General features: G+C 39.8%; 1 protein-coding gene across 1 annotated transcript; it reads left to right on the top strand.

Moving 5' to 3' along the window:
* The first annotated feature begins 5,205 nt into the window (after window positions 1–5,205).
* NANOGNB (NANOG neighbor homeobox) lies at window positions 5,206–12,463 on the top strand. The gene is made up of 5 exons (XM_070618193.1): window positions 5,206–5,349; window positions 5,487–5,723; window positions 10,219–10,505; window positions 10,619–10,698; window positions 12,424–12,463. Exons 1-5 carry the CDS (start codon window positions 5,289–5,291, stop codon window positions 12,461–12,463), a joined length of 705 nt encoding a protein of 234 aa, XP_070474294.1. The 5' UTR covers window positions 5,206–5,288.
* Window positions 12,464–15,180: the final 2,717 nt, after the last annotated feature.

Raw genomic sequence — 15,180 nt, 5'->3', positions numbered from 1 at the left:
CTGGTTTTGGCATCAGGGCGTGATGGTCAGTTTTATGTGGCAACTTGGATTGGTTACAGGCCCCAGTTATTCAATCAAACACTAAGGTAGGTGCTGCTGGTATTTTTAAGGTATCTTTTAGATGTAATTAAAATCCATATGAGTTGACTTTAGGTGAGGGAGATTATCCTGGATAACTTGAGTAAGCCTGATCCAATCAGTTAAGGCTTTAAGAGTAGAGCTGAGGCTTCCGTGAGGAGAACAAATTCTGCCTGTGGAGAGCAGCTTCACATGCTGAAGGGTGCCGGAAGGATTTCAGATTTGTCTGGACAGCTTCTACAATCATGTAAGCCAATTCCTTGCAATAAATCTCTTAATGTTTATCTCCTACTGGTTCTGTTTTTCCTACTGGTTCTGGTTGAAGGCTGACTGATAACATAGGGTAATTAATACTGTCTTCATAGAATGAATTGAGAAATATTCCTTCCTCTTCTATTTTTTGAAAGAGTTTGTGAAGGGCTTAATTGTTATTTAAATGTTGGTAGAATTCAGCAGCACAGCCATCTGATTATATGAGTGTTTATAAGATTTGTTTTTCAATGCGAGAAATTTATTTTATTGTATGTGTTAATTTGAAGTTGTTCTTTCATCTCAAATATATCTAGGATGTCTTTCCATGTTAGTTTTTGTCGACCTAGTTCATACCTTTTTTATTGCTGCATTATATTCCATAGTAGAATATGTGAGGTGTTTTTAGCTTGGCAGATCTGGGTTTAAATCCTAACCACAAATCTTACTAGCAGTGTAAGTTTGGGCTGCTCTTTTCTCCCCCGTGAGATAGAGCCACAGATCAACCCAGGACTTAAACGTGCCTGTGTTCTTTCTGTGGTGGTCTCCGCTCCAACATCTGAACCACATCCCTTGCCTGTTCTCAAGTCTTCTGTTTTTGTTTTATTTTCTTTCTTCTTTCTCCCCTTAAATCAACCTTGATCTCTGGAAATTTGTTGAGGGAAAGTGAATGAAAACAAAACACAAATCCCCTTGATATTAGTAGCCTGGTCACAGTATGCCCCACTGCAGTCACTTGTGAAAATTAAATGTTTCCTGCTAATAATGTTATGGATATGGATATGGTAAAAATTATGGATTTCAGCGATAACAGAGAATAGGTTTAACCCCAGCAGAGTTGAATAGTTAAATGGGAAGAGAGGTTTTATTTGTACAAATAATATGCAATCTTCTGAGTCAGAAAAGGGAGAGAATGTGTGTGCGTGTTTTATTTATTTATTTTTGCCCGCCAGTGATTGGCAGGTGAAATTAAGCAGGCCATGTGGAGTGTAGCTAGTTAGAGAAAGAAGCTTCCATCTAAAGATGAGAAGAACTCCTCAGATCCAGTCAATTGTTGATTACATGGGAATTTAGGACCACTAATTTCAAAATTTTTAAATCTGGACATTTGAATTTTAATTTCGAATCTCTTGATTTTTAAATGTTGGCCATAAATTCAAGATTTTGCTTTAAAAAGAACAACTCACGGGGCCAGCCCTGTGGCCCAGTGGTTAAGTTCATGCTCTCCACTCTGGCAGCCCAGGGTTGTGCAGGTTCAGATCCTGGGCACAGACGAGGCACCGCTCATCAGGCCATGCTGAGGCGGCGTCCCACATAGCACCACCAGAGGCACCTACAACTAGAATATACAACTATGCACTCGGGGGCTTTGGGAAGAAGAAGAAGAAAAAGGAAAAAAAAAAAGATTGGCAACAGATGTTAGCTCAGGTGCCAATCTTTAAAAAAATTAATTTAATTTAAAAGTGAACAATTCACAGCATAAACAAAACATGTCTGTTTGCTAAATTTTGGCCCCAGGTGCCATTTTGCAACCTCTCAGTTCATGATCTCATTCATTTCATGGCTTCAATGGTCTTCAAAGGTGAAGTAAACTCGTCCTCTCCACCATCAGTCTCAGGATCGTCTCCCACTGAATCACTGTCCCCAGGAGGCACTACTGTCATCCCTGGACAGAGCCAGAAACCCAGTAGTCATTAGTTTTACCTCCCTCTCCCTCACCACCATCCTCCGATCTTCAGATGGAGCCTCAGTATCTCCTGGTGCCATTCACTTTTTCATTTTCTCTACCACCTTCCCACTCCCAAAAGAGCAGGTCCATTACCACTCTAACTTATACCCATCTAACTAATGCCCTCGTTATCCACTATGCTCTCTTCTCCACCATTCTCCCTTGGCAGCCAGAATCTTGTTTAAATACAAATTTATTTACGTTACTTGCTCTATTTAAAACCTCAAAAAAACTTACCATTCTCCTTAGCTAAAAAAGCACAGCATTTAAGTGTGTAGAGAACTGCCTGGCATATGTGTAAATATTCAAATTATAGTTAAATTAATAAGTTTGCTGCTAGTGCTGTTGAGTCGATTCTGACTCCTGGCCACCCTGTGGGTAGCAGAGCGGAACCTGCCCAGCCTTTGTGCGCCATCCTCTCACCTTCCGGCGCTCTATCGGACAGTGCTCTGCTGCGATTCACAGAGCATTCATGGCCAGTTTTTTCAGAGCTGGGGGGCCAGGTCCTCCTTCCTAATCTGTTTAGCCTGGAAGCTCTGCTGAAACCTGTCCACCATGGGTGACCCTGCTGGTATTTGAAATACCGGTGGTGCAGCTTTCAGCATCACAGCAACACGCAGCCACCAAGGTATGACAAGCGACAGACAGGTAGTGTGGTTCCCTAACCTGGAAACAAACCCAAGCCTGCAGCAGGGAGAGTATCTTATCTTAACCACTAAGGCTGGCAAATTAATACACATATAATATGATAAAACAAAAACTATGAAATCAAGGACAGGAAAATTCCAAATTGAATAGAATTTTAAATTAATGAAGAGGAATAGTGTATAAAAATGCAAGCTATTTGATCTTAATTAGATACTAATTTTGAGCCAAGATTTGATTCAGAATTGTTGATTTGAGTCTCTTGACTGCCAAAGTTAAAAAGGACACATGATCAGTATTTTGAGAGAACATATTAGTTTTCTGGAGAGATCAAAGTTTTTTCTGTGACAATTTTTTTAAATAATAGTAATTTTATCTGAGTATAAATTTAACATGTGATATAGACGAGCATCTCAATTAGGCAGTGAAATCACCTCTGGGACATAAGACTGAAATTACATCAATAATATACAGAGGAAACTTGTCCTCCTATAATCTATATAAGGAAAATGCATATACCTATCAAGAAACATCAATTTTAGGTACTAAAAACTTGAAAAGAAAGAAGAATAGAAAATAGTCCTGTTTGCCCTTACTGAAAAGTCCCAAGACTTTCCTCTCTGAATTTTTGGGAAATAATTGCTGTCACCCCACAGTAAGGAGCAGGATTGAATGCAGGTTCATCACAAGCGTCAGTAACTATATGTGTCTAATTGAGCACATGCAATTGAACCCTCAGCTGCCAACACAAATTCAAGTCTAAGGGGAAGTGAACAAAAGCTACTGTGGAATTATTGCTGGCAGTTTCTCCTCAAGGAAATAAAAGGTGTAAAAGTGGTCAACAATGGAGTTTTCATTCTGGATCACACTTTCTAAGATCATTTGATCCAGTAGATCTGGCACAGGGCCTAGCGAACCAGGACTCACTGTTTCCTACCTTCAAATAGCATTTTGTGTCAGAGACATCTACAAACGCTTAATTTTCAAAAGTATGTGGATCAAAACGACTATCACATGAATGAAAAGAAAATTTGAAGGCCCCACAATGTGAGAAATTTAAATATGGAAAATTTAATGAGAAGGAAAATTATTGAATGATTCCCCAGAAGATCTATTTCTTTACAGCCTAGTAAGTAACTTGTCTTATCCCTGAACTTGAGCCTTCTCTCTAGAGATAGTTTTTCTCATTTTGTTAATGATTATATTTTGCCTTAATCATAATCTTATTCCCAACTTTCCCTTTCAGCTCTCCATTTCTGACTAAAGAGATTGTTTCCACATATGAAAGGTGGTGTTTAGGGAGTAGAAGGAGAGAGGAATGACTGGGTAGCCCAGGATATTGATAATGAAAGATATTGAGAGCAGAAATGATCCAGGATGCTTGGTAATGGTAGTACCACCAAGCATACGTACCCCATCAGTATCACCCATGTACTGTAAGGACGAGTAAGGGTCTATCACTTGCAACAATGAAAGCAAATGTTGGCTTTGGTACTGTTTTTAGCATTCTTGGGCTTCACAATTACATGGGGCCTGTTATACTGCCAAGGAGGTGCAACACAGAAAGGCACAGTAAATTACCTAAGATCACAAGATCATTAATTGTGAAAACTGAAGCAATATCAAGTCTGATTTGGAATAGTGCCTCCCAGAATCGAAACGGGGTTGCTTAGAAACTTGGAGGGTTGCAAGGATGGGAAAGAGAATACAAAGTTTGAAATAGGTATCAGGGGCTCCCGGGAGAAGATGGTAGAAGTTATGGTTTGCTAAATTAGAATGCACAAATTATAATGACCCCAAAGATTTTCAAGAAAATATTTACTGTTTCTGTGAATTATCAGAAGATAAAAATTTTATATTACTATGTTTGTTAGCTGGAGAAATCAAAATGTGGGAAAACAATATTTTCAGGTACACTGAAATTAGCAAAGTCATTCTAAGCAATCCTGTGCTATACAGGGATCATTGAAATTTTAGAAATAAAAAAAATTCTTTGTACTTTGTTTATTTTTGCAGTAAGCATATTACTTGGAAACATTTTGTTATAAATTGTACTTATTTTATTTTACATATTTTGGTTTTTGTTTTTGTTGTGGTGGTTTTTTTATGAAGGCTAACCCTGAGCTAACATCTGCTGCCAATCCTCTTTTTGCTGAGGAAGACTGGCCCTGAGCTAACATCTGTGCCCATCTTCCTCCACTTTATATGTGGGACACCTGCCATGCGTGACTTGACGAGCAGTGCTCGGTCCATGCCCAGGATCCGAACCAGTAAACCCCAGGTTGCCAAAGCAGCGTGTGCAAATTTGACTGCTATGCCACTGGGCCAGCCCCTATTTTCCATATTTTGAACAAACAGACTGATGACGTTCAAGTTGGGAATTCAATAAGTTTAATGGGGTTCTTTTTCAAATTAGAGACATCTGGGAAATGGAAAATTCAGTTATTTACTTATAAGAGCTTTTGAATGTGTTCCTACAAGAATAAACTTTTTATCTCTTTCAGGACTTAGATAAAACCGTCTGGTGCTGAGAATTTTTTCATCTCTAAAAGAGAGAAAAGGAGAGAAGACCCAAAACAAGACGGTCATGGACCTATATCAGCAAGGGCTGGAAGCTGGTGACAACTTCACAAAATCCAAAAGTTGGAGTAAGAGTGAATTAAGTAGAAATCAAATAATAAGCAAATCGATTGCCTCTTACCTTTTATTCCATTCTAAACTGTTCTTTTACCTATAACCAAATCTTAGAAATTCATTACTAATTGACTATTTTGGGGCCACACAGGCACACCTAGTTCACAAAATAACTGGATTGGCCTGAAATGCAATATAAATCCACTTTTGGAGGATGGCATCAATGGCATCGATGGCATCGATGGCATGAGCTTTGAAGAGACCCTGAGTTCAGCACTACAATTTTTAGCCCAAGATGAACAATATATGAACCACCTGCAACATCTCCAGGACACAAAGACGTGTGATAAAGCCTTCCTTAATAGCTCAGATGCTACTCGGTCTGCAGGTATTCCATGGAGTTATTAATATGATGGTTTTCACTAATTTCTTTTTTTTCTTTTTCTTTTTTTTTGAGGAAGACTAGCCCTGATCTAACATGTGCCTCCAATCCTCCTCTTTTTGCTGAGGAAGACTGGCCCTGAGCTAACATCAGTGCCCATCTTCCTCTACTTTCTATGTGGGATGCCCACCACAGCATGGCTTGCCAAGTGGTGCCATGTCGGCAGCCGGGATCTGAACCAGTGAACCCTGGGCCACCAAAGCAGAACGTGCCCACTTAACTGCTGAGCCACTGGGCCGGCCCCGGTTTTATATTTTATAAAATAAATATATTGTTTTTTGAGTTGGTTGATTCTTACATGTTCATGTTATTTATTTGCCTATAAATTAAATATATGTCAACTAGGTTTTTGCATATTTCCAATATTCCATAGAATTTTTTAAAGTAGATTTACAAAGGGAAAGGAGATGAATCTCTTTCTGCAAATTAAGGAACTCATGGAAAGGCAAAGACTTGAAAATAGAGTCAGACACCTGGTTGCTGACACAGCGTCTCAGGAGGACGTAGTACTTTGCTGGTGTTGCCACATCTGGAGGTCTATAGTTCTTTTTTCTCTGGACAATGACAAATAAATGTAACCTTTGAGCTCCCTTTTTATAGAGTAATAGTTATAAACCTAAATCAATCATAAATCATAGGCTTACCCCTTTTACTTTGATTGGATTTAAGTTATTCCTAAAACAATACATATATTCAGATAATATTTCTTTTTTTGTTTTTAGAAATGAGGTTAGTACCTGCTCCCTCCAAACAACGCCTTCCATGTGGTCAATGACTTGTTGAAATGGCAGCACTCTTTTTATTTTAAAGATTTGCACCCGGGCTCACGTCTGTTGCCAATCTTGTTTTCTTTTTCTTCTTCTTCTTCTCCCCAAAGTCCCCCGGTACGTAGTAGTATATTTTAGTTGTAGATCCTTCTAGTTGTGGCATGTGGGACGCCACCTCAGCGTGGCCTGACGAGCGGTGCCATGTCTGCACCCAGGATCCGAATGGGCCACCGAAGTGGAGCACGTGAACTTAACCACTTGGCCATGGGGCCGGCCCCTCAGATGACATTTCTTTTTCTTTTTTTTTTTTAAAGATTTTTTTATTTTTCCTTTTTCTCCTCAAAGCCCCCCGGTACATAGTTGTATATTCTTAGTTGTGGGTCCTTCCAGTTGTGGCATGTGGGATGCCGCCTCAGCGTGGCTGGATGAGCGGCACCATGTCTGTGCCCAGGATTGGAACTGATGAAACACTGAGCCGCCTGCAGCGGAGCGCGTGAACTTAACCACTCAGCCACGGGGCTGGCCCCGCAGATGACATTTCTTATACCCTGTTTGTGAGAGTCCAAATCAGTAAAAATCTTTTTGAAAACAAATTTGGAAGTACTTAACAATGTGGAAAAGGTACACAGACTTTGATCTAGCAAGTTCAAGAAATACGTGTTCATTAGCACAAAGCTGTGTGTAAAAGGACGTCTATTGTAACATTATAGGCAATGTTATTTTTTTAAACTGAGGTTCATCAATGGAAGAATGCTTAAGTATTTTACATGTATTCTATGAAATATTATGCAAATTACAAATTTTTTTTAGTATAATCTCATGTATGTAAAAATTATGTACATGCATAATTGTGCAGGTATGGAAGGAGAGAGTGTAGTGTGAGTGACACTCACATAATTTCATTATGGTTACAAAGGGGGAATGAAATAAAGTGTCCAGTGAACGAGGGGGACTTTTGCATTTTGTGCTGTATACGTTTATGTTGTTTGAGCCTTGTCTCAATAGCAGCGTCTGTTTAAATAAATTAGTGAGGGCCGACCTGGTGGCGCAGCGGTTAAGTTCCCATGTTCTGCTTCTGCAGCCTGGGGTTCGCTGGTTCAGATCCCGGATGTGGACATATGCACCACTTGTCAAGCCATGCTGTGGCAGGTGTCCCACATAAAATAGAGGAAGATGGGCAGCAGATGTTAGCTCAGGGCTAACCTTCCTCAAAAAAATAAAAAATAAAAAATAAATAAAACCATATATATTGTTATGTGTTATGTATTAAATAATGTAAGTATCTTATTATCAATATAAGCACAGCATTACCCATACATTTCTTCTACTTATCTGTATGCTTCCTCTAGTCTATCTCGTTTTTCCAACCATCTTTCTAGATTTTGTTTATCATTTCCTTAGTTTTATAATTTTTATCACACATTTATGTACCCTCCAATAATATTATTTGGGTTTTGAAGTTTTAAAAAATAATATTAATCATTATGTACTTTTTTGGACTTACTCTTTTACTCAAAATTATGTTTCTGAAACTAACCATGTAGTTGAATGCGGTTTTAATTCATTAACTTCATTTGGACAGTAGACATTGGATTATTCCCACTTCTGTTGTTTCAGGCAGTACTGGTCCGTCTTTATTCCTGTCTCCTGACGCACATCTGCACGAGGTTCTCCATGCACCCACCAAGGATAAGAGACTGTATAATTTTACAAGAGTGCTAAATTGTTTTCCAAACAACTCGAATCGCTTTACACTTCCACCAAAAATATATAAAAGTTCTTGTCAATCCACCACCATCTAACACTTGGTATTATTAGATTTCTTCGTTTCTGCCTATCAAATGGGCATAAAATGGCAGCTCATTTTTATCTTCATCTTAATTACTAATAAGGCTGAAATTTTTTTCAAAATATTGTCCATTCAGGTCTATTTCTGACTCCTGCTATCCCCCTTTTCTTATTGAATTGTTTTTCTTTTCCTTATTGATTTACGGGAATTCTTTGTATGTTATAGATACCAATAATTTGTCAGTTATCTGTTACATATATTTTGTCCAGATTTGTGACTTTTCTCTTCACTTTATTATGGCATCTTTGGTTCTTTTTTTTTTTTAAAGATTGGCACCTGAGCTAACATCTGTTGCCAATCTTTTTTTTTTTTAATTATCCCCAAAGCCCCCAAGACATAGTTGTATATTCTCATTGTAGATCCTTCTAGTCGTGCTATGTGGGACGCCACCTCAGGCGGATGAGCCGTGCCATGTCCGCACCCAGGATCCGAACCGGCAAAACCCGGGGCCACCGAAGCGGAACGCACGAACCTAACTACTCGGCCACGGGGCCAGCCCTGGTTCTCAATTTTAATATAAATTTTATCAATCTTTTCTAGCAGTATTTATTAAATAGCTCATTACTTCCCCCACTGATCTGTAATTCTCCTCTATCATATCAGTTTTTGATGATATACATGGGTCTGCTTTTAGACTCACTTTCAGTTCCAGTGGCTAATTTGTCCCCCTGTACAATATTACCTCACTGTCTTAATTACTATTGCTTTCTATTAACTTCCTAATTGTATTCTTTTTCTGTTGTGTCTTGGTTATTTTTAAGTTACTGATTTTTTTTTTTTTTTTTGAGGAAGTTTAGCCCTGAGCTAACTACTACCAATCCTCCTCTTTTTGCTGAGGAAGCCTGGCCCTGAGCTAACATCAGTGCCCATCTTCCTCTACTTTCTATGTGGGATGCCTACCACATCATGGCGTGCCAAGCGGTGCCATGTCCGCACCTGGGACCTGAACTGGTAAACCCTGGGCCACCAAGAAGCAGAACGTGCGCACTTCAACTGCTGCACCACTGGGCTGGCCCTAAATTACTGATTTAATTTCTTTAATGGTACAAGTAGAGGGGATCATATAATATGTAATTTAAACCAGAGTACTTTAGAGTAAAAGGTGGTATCATTAATATTAATAATTATGACAGGACATGGGCATATGCCAGGACAATCCTGGGAAAACTGAAACATATGGATAAATTTCTAAAAATTATATGTCTTACCAAAACTCTCTCAAGAAGAAATAGAAAGCCTAATGGTCCTTTAACTAAAGTCACTCGTAACTTATGCATTTCAAGGTAACATTTTTCACTAATTAACATCACAAGGAGATGTATTAATTTAGATATATAGCCCTTTCAGCATATATTTAAATCCAAAAGAAAATTATTTTTAAGTTGTTCTTTTGATGAAAATCTTCAATGAGTCTGACAACTTTCCTTTTTCTTTCTTCTCTGCTTTCCACCAATGTACAACATTCCTAGTTTATGAAAATCAAGGGGCCAGCTCCGTGGCCGAGTGGTTAAGTTCGCACGCTCTGCTGTGGCAGCCCAGGGTTTGGATCCCGGGCACAGACATGGCACCGCTCATCAGGCCACGTTGAGGCAGTGTCCCACATCCCACAGCTAGAAGGACATGCAACTAAGATATACAACTGTGTACGGAGGGGGTGGGGTGTGTTTGAGGAGATAAAGCAAGGAGAAAAAAAAAAGATTGGCAACAGTTGCCAGGTGCCAATCTTTAAAAAAAAAAAAAAGAAAATCAAATATATTCTTACACTGAAAAATGTCAACTATGATCTGAAAGTCAAGTTTAGCTGCAGCTTGATTTTATTCCACAGATCTTGCTACACAGAAACAACTACCTAAGCCTCGTGATCAGAATTCAGACCAATCAAATAGGAACCATAGTGAAGGTGAAAGAAGCGGAGAGAAAAAATGGAAAGAAAGAGAAAAAGAAGAAGAAAAGGAAGATGAAATAGAAGAGAAACAGGAAGAGGATCAGAACGAAAGATTAGTGAGCAAACCTCTCATGGACGCTCTCTGGGCAACATTCAAGATGAACAGATGCCCCACAATAGGAGATAAGCTATCACTCGCATTTGAATTCAACATGACGGAAAAACAGGTGTAACAACATATTTCTTTATTGAGAGAGTCATTTGTGTAGCACTATAACTCATATAAACCAATATCCTTATTCCTGGATTAGTCACCTCCCCCACATCAATTCTTTTGCAGATAGATCAATGGTTTTGTAAAAAGAGGAAGAAATACAATAAAGAAATGAAGAAGCAGAAATATAAGAAAAGACTTAAGAGGTAAGAATGTTTTATATGTAGAACACTAAGTTGTAAGGAAGTGAAAAAACATACTGACTTTTGGAGACAGATTGTGTTCCCATAGTTAATGGATAACCCATAAACTTTTTCGTGTTCCAGCCAGTGGCACAAAGAACAATTTAGTGCCCTTTTTTCACTCTGCTCAACACACAAAAATGCATATGCTTACATAGACATGCCACTATTCACCATGTAATCGTATTACCAAATATACAGCTACAGCCGATAGATTTTTATTGATTGCAGTAGAATTAATAATTAATTTAAATAAATAAAAATAATTTAATAATTTTGTCTGTTTTTTTTCCTTAGATGCTGAATATATTTGATGTTTGACGTTTCTTTCTACCAATTGGCAGAATGTCATGTGGTTAGAAGGAATTAAGATAAGAACAACATTGACGTTTTTAATAGCATTAGACTGCATATAGAATTTTAATATATTATTTATGTATATTTACATACAAATTTTTATGTATTACCTCAGTTGGTTATCACTCTAAACCACAAATGAGGACACTGAATTGCTGGGAAATAATGTAAGTTCCATCAACAAGTACCAATTCCAAATGTCTAAGCCTGAATTTGTGCTTTCGTCTCTCAGCTACAAATGCTGTGTGTTTTCAGTTATTACCTGGGAAATATTCTAGGCCATATCAATCTGGGTTTCAAATGTAGAGTTTGTATACTCCTAATGTTCTCTATTAATTCCATTGTGAGACTATTTCAAATTTCTTGTATCTTCTCCACCTCCATAACTTCTTTACCCCTTTGAAATTTTTTTAGGAAAATCCCCTTGTTCTTCAGTGAAAGTTTTTCCCCAAATTTAACATATTTTGTTAAATATGTTTTGTTAAATGTATTAAATATTTTGTTAACATATACATTAAATACATGGACCATGTTGTGAAACATTTTATATGATACCATTCCCATGTATGAATAGAGTTCTGGAAGAATAAGCAAGAAAATATTAACAATTGTTCATTCTGTGGAGTAGAACTGGATGAATGGAGTGCAAAGGAATGTCTAAGCATTTTATTTTTTACCCCCTATGGATTTGAAGTTTTTATAATGCAAGTTCATTGATTGTATTTAAGAAAAAAATCAGTGAAGAAATTACTAACCTCTGGGGAAATGTTCAGAGATTGCAAGAGAAATCCACCGTAGAATCGAATGGGTTTCATGCACCTGCAGTCTGTCAGTCTGTCTCTAAATGGCTCCTTCTGCCTTTTCTCTACAGACCTCACTGTGCTCCTAGAAGGGTGGTTTTTGTCTGGTGTGTGTGTGTGAATGACAAGAGCAAAGTTATTAAGTTTTTTGCAAAAGAGATGTGATGAACGGGCCATGAATAAGGAGGGGAGTGAAGGCAAGAAGATGACACCAATGAACATGAGAACAAGAGACAATAAGTTGGAGGATACATTGGAATATGGAAAGTGATTGATAAAGAAACTTAAGAGCATTATCTACCACTACTCTGGTCACTCCCCAGATTTCATCAAAGATTTTGACATTGATGTGATTTTCACAATTCATCTGGATAAACCATTTAACACCTAAGCTTTATACTTTTTGAACTGCCTGAAACTCACTGACCTTCACCCACTTATGGCCAAGATGTAGACCTTGTCATCTAGTGCATTTCACACCAGAAATCTCAAACTCGAAATCCCTTTCCCTAACTTCTTTCTGTTCTTCCAGCTGTTTCATACTGTCCTTCTACAGCTTCGAGGCAACCTGATAGAGAACTTCTGACTTGACGACTCAATTTTCTTCTGATCTAGCAGCACCATGCGGGTCTCATTCGAGTCTTTAAAGTCTGGATTATGTGGTTAACAACCTGAATTACCATCTTACCTCAGTTGTCTTGCCCTTTTTTGCATGCCTGGCAAAATCTCAGCCTTTTGCAATTCTCAAAATGCTCCTCTGCCAGGGTAGTTGTATACTGTTGGTAAAAATCAGGTTAAAAAAATCACAGGAGGGGGGCTGGCCCCGTGGCCGAGTGGTTAAGTTCGCGCGCTCCACTGCAGGCGGCCCAGTGTTTCGTCGGTTCGAATCCTGGGCGCGGACATGGCACTGCTCATCAAACCACGCTGAGGCAGCGTCCCACATGCCACAACTAGAGGAACCCACAACGAAGAATACACAACTATGTACCGGGGGGCTTTGGGGAGAAAAAGGAAAAAATAAAATCTTTAAAAAAAAAAAAATCACAGGAGGGGCTGGCCCTGTGGCCGAGTGGTTGGGTTCACGCGCTCCGCTTTGGCAGCCCAGGGTTTTGCTGGTTCAGATCCTGGGTGCAGACATAGCACTGCTCATCAAGCCATGCTGAGGCGGCATCCCACATGCCGCAGCTGGAAGGACCCACAACTAAAAGTACACAACTATGTACTGGGGGGCTTTGGGGAGAAAAAGGAAAAATAAAATCTAAAAAAAAAATCACTGGAAAGAAGACAAAATGGGGCTTTCTGGTTGCATATATTAATACCTTAGGTGTGAGATAGAGTCATAGATGAGGTCAGGGTTTCTTTTGTACATATTATTATTTAGTACTTCAGAATAGTGGTTTCGCAGTTTATGTTAAAGGTTATGTCAAGGTTATGAAAACATTGTTCTTCCCTCTCTTGTTTTTTATCTTATCTTACCTCTTTTTGTCATCTCATCTCCTTCAACTCAGATTTCATCAAAGTGCACCAAAGCTTTTCTACTCATTCCTTCCTCTCAGTCTACAAACATGTGCAAATCCTTCTGATCCTAAAAACAACTTCCCTTGCCTTGCCTGCTACCCTGACTGATGGTTTGTAACCTCAGGAATTTCCCAGGTGCAATCTGAACCTGGGCCCCGGTACACAGAGGGCAAAGAGAGACGGAAGAAGGTGGCAGACCCCACTAGATTGATAGGTGGCAGGTTTAATAAACCAGGAATTTACATACGCGACTTGTCACGGGTGGCTGCAAGATTAGTCATCTCTACACCCACTTGCCAGAATCTCAAGAGTTTATACAGAGGCCTGAACTGGATTCAGTCACATATACCATCCAGATGGTTTCAACGAGACATTGTTCTCTCAAGGCTGTGTCCTTGAAAACAGCTCTCTCTGTAGGAATGGTGGGCAGAACATACATTCCAAGGACGGGAGAGGGTGAGACAGTGCTGACGTGCCTGGGTCCAGCTCAAGGGTCAACTGGTGGTCACGTTATCTCCATGACCTCCTCCAAAACTCCACCCTACAGGACCGGCTCTTACAATCTTCCACGCCCCCTCCTTCCACAATGTGCCCTGAGCAGTCAGCAAGAGGTTTCATCAGCAAGGATGTACCTCAGATCTCTGGCTGTGCTGGAGGCAGATACCACAGCAACAACACAGGCATGTGCAAGAGAAAACACAGATTAAGGTACTCATTCCCAAAATAAATAATCATTTTTTCCAAGAGCCCCAGGATCCAAACCATTGATTTATTCCGTCCCCTAGGCTGGGAGTCTGATCACTCAGGATGTTCACGTGTCCTCATGTGATTTGATAAAGATGATACGTTAGCAGACTCGTCAGGTAGGAACATAACACTCCATTTAGACAATGCACAGGTGCCTCGTTGCGAGGCAGTAATAATGTCCAAGGCCATCCTATTTTGGAGGACAGTTTTTCTCCTTAGAGACATTTCAGTGTTCATAAAGACAGGCTTTGCCGGCTACCATTTAAGGCTTGTTGGATGAATTTAGTAAGGGTTTCTACGTGTCCTATAACATCCTCCAGGCCAGGAGAAGGGACAAAGATAGTGGCCAAATGATTGTACCAGTGGAAAACAGAATGTGCCCACCCGGCCTTGAGGAGAGGGAGATTGGCAGCTTTAGGAACGTGACCTGGTTGTGTGTACCATACATGCTGGCCGGGGGAGGCAGCACTGTCTGGCATGAGGAGATAAACTGGGGGCAGGATATGCCAGACCAGGACCCCCACCTTCCTCCTTCCTTCAATGGTGCATATTCCATTCCAAGCATAGTGCATTTCAACAGGTCCAGCTTGCAGCAGGACAGCGGGATCCCAGTGGAGACTAAGGATTCCCCTTCACCCAGGGGTGCAAAGTAACCCACTCATCCTTGTGGTATGTCCCACTGGAAATTCCAGTAGATAATGCCTTTCCCAGGCATGATGGGACTTGATGTTCTAAACAGCATAGCACCCTGATCCACAGTGAGAGTCAGGGCAGGGGTCTCCAGTCCGGCAGATGGGGAAACGGACCCTGCTGGTTGATCATTCAAACGTGTTAAAGCCTGGGACAGTACTTTAGTTCACCCAGCCAAGGTGGTTTTACATGTTAGTAATTTGATCTGCTGCTTTAATGTTCCATTTTTCCTTTCTACCAGCCCTGCTACTTGCGGGTTATAGAGGAGATGGAACCTTCGTTCCATGTCATTTTCTTTTGCCCAGTCTTGCATATTATGACCTTTGAAATGTGA

The sequence above is a fragment of the Equus przewalskii genome, chromosome 5, assembly GCF_037783145.1.
Source record: "Equus przewalskii isolate Varuska chromosome 5, EquPr2, whole genome shotgun sequence".
Classification (NCBI taxonomy): Eukaryota; Metazoa; Chordata; class Mammalia; order Perissodactyla; family Equidae; genus Equus; species Equus przewalskii.
Note: the sequence above shows the minus strand (reverse complement) of the source record. Positions and strands in the feature narration are given on the sequence as shown.

Excerpts from the sequence above, each read along its gene's own strand:
- NANOGNB (XM_070618193.1), top strand. The coding sequence starts at position 5,289 with ATGGACCTATATCAGCAAGGGCTGGAAGCTGGTGACAACTTCACAAAA. Across the intron at positions 10,506-10,618 it reads TCAACATGACGGAAAAACAG|ATAGATCAATGGTTTTGTAA; the intron begins GTGTAACAACAT and ends ATTCTTTTGCAG. Across the intron at positions 10,699-12,423 it reads TATAAGAAAAGACTTAAGAG|CTGTTTCATACTGTCCTTCT; the intron begins GTAAGAATGTTT and ends CTGTTCTTCCAG.